General features: G+C 38.0%; 1 protein-coding gene across 1 annotated transcript; it reads left to right on the top strand.

Annotated features, from left to right (window-relative positions):
• The first annotated feature begins 1245 nt into the window (after nt 1–1245).
• LOC146131934 (uncharacterized) lies at nt 1246–3449 on the top strand. The gene is made up of 2 exons (XM_083397145.1): nt 1246–1506; nt 2546–3449. Exons 1-2 carry the CDS (start codon nt 1246–1248, stop codon nt 3314–3316), a joined length of 1032 nt encoding a protein of 343 aa, XP_083253271.1. The 3' UTR covers nt 3317–3449.
• The last annotated feature ends 1415 nt before the right edge of the window (nt 3450–4864 follow it).

The raw sequence follows: 4864 nt of genomic DNA, 5'->3' as shown, positions 1-4864 counted from the left end.
ACTGCTTTATTTGCTATTAAGCGATAACGAAAATAAACTTGTTGACGCTTTTTTAAAACAAAAAAAATATATAAAACTCTTTGTGATTTTCTTTCTGAAACAAAATATGTAATACATCATTTTTGATTACATCATTTCAAGACGAGTTTTCTAACTTTACCGATGGTATAAATATAGGTGTATTGCACATTTTATATCTAAAAACAGTCCTACAGGAAATCCCTTGAAAACAAAAATAGGCAAATTGCGGTGCCAACAGGTTAAGAATAGCTGCCTTAGAGTGATAGATGTTTCGCGTGACCTCCACATCGAACAACAAAAACCGAAGCCTGTGCGAATTAATTAAAGCTACTGTCTCCGTTTCTCTGTGCTTTCGTGCAAGACAGATTGCCTTTAGGAAGGCCGCGTCAGTTTGGCCTTACGTAACTTGGCAAGGTTTATGACATTCACTTGTACGCCCTCAGTTGCGCAGGCGCATGCGCAGTAACGCCACGCGCAGTTAAATGCAAATCCGTTAAAGTTTCAGATTTTTCGCCGAGTTGTTGTTTTACATTCTTTCGAACGACTGTTACGTGTGGAAAAAATGTATTATAAAATTGTACTTGCCTGGCGTGTTTAGCGGATTTGCGCAGATTTTGCATTGCGCAATTTTGTTTGAAATATACTGCGCATTGTAAAAACAATTTTTGAAAGCGTAATCACTTTTCAAAGTAAACCTGATTTTATCATTATTTATAACAAAAATGAATTTATTTTACCATGTATTTGCAATTGCATCACTTGGTACCAGTTTTAAAAAAAATATGTCTGTTTTCAACATTTGGACTTTTAAAATATCCTCGACCGAAGTATTATATTTATTTGGGTGCCACCGAAGTCTCACATTAAAATAAATAAAAAACGATAAAGCGAAGTTTATATTCACCACGGCGAAGTGCCAGAAAAAGCATGCTATTTTACTAGCTCGTAAATATGTAGCAGGGTATAGACTTTTATTATATTTCGCCATTGACAATTGTTCCAGAGTGAAATAAGTTTAGAGAACAACAAATATACCGAGTTTGCCTAAAAAAATAATAGTGGCAGAAGATGTAAAATGTGTTAACCAATTCTTTTCTATTTACAGCCTACATTTCGCTACCCGAAACGCGCACCTATACACACAAATATACATAGGAACCGATGTGATTTGGTTAAAACATGAATTATTCAACAACGACAACGACAGCGACAGCGACAAGCGACATGCCGAACGCGACAGATCCGTCGCTCCAGGGCCTAGCAACCACGAGGGTGATTGTTCTCGGCACCACGACAACAGTGTGCACAGTCATAGCAACCTACCTGGCAACGGCCCTCCTCATTTTTGAGTTTAGAAGATCCAAGAAGAGCGGAGGCATCTTGCAGCAGAAGAAGAAGAAGAAGAACGTGGAGCAATACGCTCGCCTTATGCGCTTTTCCACCATATCTGCGGCGGTCGTAGGAGCACTGACATTTCTCTCGCAGGTTAGTTGGATAATTCTTGTTTATTTTTATTTTATTTTAACCTACAGCTTCTTTTTATTTTAAACCCAAACCTAAAGCTTTTTTGTTTTAAACTTAGAGCTTTTTTATTTTTTTTAAATAAAGCTTCTTTTTAATTTAAACCCAAACCTAAAGCTTTTTTGTTTTAAACTTAGAGCTTTTTTATTTAAAAAATAAAGCTTCTTTTCCATTTAAACCTAAACCTAAAGCTTTTCTCTCGCAGGTAGTAGGAGAAATCGTGTTCTTTTTATTGTTTTAGTTTAAACCCGAAGCTTGTTATTTTTCTAGACCCAATGCTACGTGTTTTGACTATTTGGTGCGAATCATAATTTTTTTTATATTTAGGAGTTAAGTAATGAAGTTTTATTCGCCATACGAAAGGATGCGCACAAATAAGCAAACCGTCGAAGGCAAAACAAAGCTGCATCCTTAACATGGCTGTATTTTACAAATCCGAAGTGTGGCATATTTTATAACTATACTTTTCAAGCGTTTTTTTTTTTTGTGTGTTCATAACTCTTATGTAAGTTTCAATTAACCCTGTTTAAAGGATATCAATTTTGATCAATGAAACACTAAACAAAACTTAATTATACGAAATATGAATATTAAAGCCAATAGAAAATATTTCAAATATATTAGCATATTTTAAACGTTTTGTTTTTAATCGCAGTGTATAAAATACACCACGTAGGACACTACGTTTTGCTAGCCAGCGTTCCACGATGCCATCTAATAAAATTGTCAAAATTAACCCATCAAATTGTAAAATTATTCCTTTGGGCATACCACACAAAAGTAAAGAACCACTGGTATATAGGATTATATATAAGCCCATACGGACGTATCTAGCTTTTGAATATTTCGAATACCTTTTTATTCCTTTTTAACATTCCATGTCGATAAATGCTGAAAATTATGGAAGATGTATTCAAAACGTTCAAAATGCTACCTACTTCTGTATGCTTTGATATTCGTTCTACATCTGATCTTACTAAAACTTACAAACCTCACTTTACAGGCGCTTCAAATCTTCCTGGGTCTCGACGAGAGCATCGAGTCATGCGATGTCCTGAAGAAGATCGACTTCACACTCACAAACTTCCTCTTTATCTCGGTCTACGCCCTGCTCTGGCTCAGACAGCGCTCCTTCTACGTAAACCCGGCCACAGTTCACCTGACTTCGGCCTGTACAAGAAGCTACAGCATGGTGGTGCTGGTTTTCCTGTTCGCAATATCCCTGATTAATCCGATCGTCTTCGACGCGACGCAGTGGTTCGGTCGTACTCAGTTCGGCTGTAAACTAATGTCAAGCGCTTTCCCGGCACAATACCATTGGATGACCCTAGCTCTCATCACCCTATTTTTCCACGTAAGCCTCCTAGCTTTGTTCGTCTATCCTCTGATCAAGCACCGCTCCGGGCTGCGTCAGAAGGTCAAGCAAACCAAGGGGGCATCGTCCAAGGCTAAGAACCTTGTTACAGTCATCCGGCGTGCCTTTTATTTGGCTTTGGTGTGTGTTATCACCGATTTCATGGTCGTGATCGTGAACGTAGCCGTCGTGACTAAGGCTGACATCACGCCGCAACTGGTCACGGACGTGAACCTGCTCGTGAATATCTTCTCAATCATCGTGACCTTCGTAGACTGGCGTCCCCGGGTATTCCCTTGCTGCAGCTGGAGCCGGGGAGCGTTGCCTAGCGACGGAGGGGAGTCGGCAGGTCTTCAGTCCTCCTCTAAAGACGGAGGAGCAACCTCAAGCGACGCAAAGACCAACGGACTCGAAGCTTGAGCTCCTCCCAAAGTCATCTTTGCTCTTCTTTTGCAGGAAGCTGGTTTTAGTGATTAATAAGTTGGTCACATTGACGAATAATCTACTTAAGCTGGTCCAGGTGTTGCTCTTCAGTCCTCTTGGTATATTGCTATACTCATTTTTCTGATGAATATTTTGATTCTCTTAGTAATAAAGAGTTGCTCTAATAAACAATAAGATTCATTTTGGTGATAAGTCTTCTATCTCGGTTCATAAAGGAGCTTCTCTGCTGTCGATTAAAATTTAAAATTAGCAATTTTCGTGAAAATAGTGATTTGCGTCCAGGATTAGCTTTGGCATGTATTCTCCTTCTCTAAAAGATCGACTGACTCTGTATCAATGGAAGAAATTTTCTTTCCGTACCACATTTTGCATCAACTCTATGAGAAATGCCTGCTTTTTTTTAGAGGAAATTCAAAATAAGAGTGTGACTTAAACAAAACAATACGCTTTGCCTGTAACAGGTGAAAATTAATGAGCCTGAAAAGCGATTTTACATCTATTTTTCAGATGTTCTCCGGTTGTCGCACTTTTAAGCATTGCCCGTCGCATATGTGTTCACCATTTTCGCATTTCTATATATTTCCTACGTTGTTTTTCGTTGGCAAATGCGTCCAAGCCAAGCAGCATTAAACAACAATAAATTGTTAAACTATTAAAAAGCTTTCCTAACTGCATTCTTGCCTTTATTGGCCGAGGCGTCGCATTTTTACTGTGAGGCTTCATATCGCCTTTCAAATGCAACATTGATTGAACCTTTTCAGTTATGTTTTGTTGTTATATTGAAGCTAGGGATGTCCTATGCTTCACATTTTGTTCCGATAACGATACCCGATATTTTACTCAAAAATTATCGCGATCTTGATCAAATACCTATTGACGTCATTACTATGTTAAAACAAGTAAAATTTAATACATAACCGTTAAGAGATAATTTTTCGTGTTATAAGGCAAAATTTTATTTAGCGTTAAGTGAATTATTTACCGCAAGTTTTACTTTGCTATATTTTACCTTCAAAGGTGGAATCGCAGTTTTGGGCTGCGCATGACGGCTGAATATTAGATTTATATCAGATCGGCATCGATACCATCCTAGTATCGGACAAGTACCGATACTACCACATACCCTCGAGTATCGGCTTCGATACGATACTTTTGGACATCCCTATAAACGTATATCCTTTCGCGCCGATATTTGGCCGGTATCCGAAACAGCATTATTGTTTTGTTTCTTTACATTTATTGGGCGAAAATATCGGGCGTAAATTAATAGCGCATTCTTTACGGACGCGAAATTCTTTTGCAAGCATTGCGCGTAGCATAAACGTTTAAAAGAGTAAGAAAAAGTAGTTTAAATCAAATTTAACTAAAGAAAGTCTAGCTTTTGTGTTGTTTCTGCACTCTTATCAAATTTCTTTTGAGTCCACAAAAGTAAAAATGGCCCTCAATTTTTGATTCGCCATTAATAGTGTATTTATGTAGGAAGCGTTGCTAAAAGGCCTTTTCTCCTTCAAAGCATTGTTTTTT

The sequence above is a fragment of the Ascidiella aspersa genome, chromosome 9, assembly GCF_963924565.1.
Source record: "Ascidiella aspersa chromosome 9, kaAscAspe10.2, whole genome shotgun sequence".
Taxonomy (NCBI): Eukaryota; Metazoa; Chordata; class Ascidiacea; order Phlebobranchia; family Ascidiidae; genus Ascidiella; species Ascidiella aspersa.
Note: the sequence above shows the minus strand (reverse complement) of the source record. Positions and strands in the feature narration are given on the sequence as shown.

Excerpts from the sequence above, each read along its gene's own strand:
- LOC146131934 (XM_083397145.1), top strand. The coding sequence starts at position 1,246 with ATGCCGAACGCGACAGATCCGTCGCTCCAGGGCCTAGCAACCACGAGG. Across the intron at positions 1,507-2,545 it reads CACTGACATTTCTCTCGCAG|GCGCTTCAAATCTTCCTGGG; the intron begins GTTAGTTGGATA and ends CTCACTTTACAG.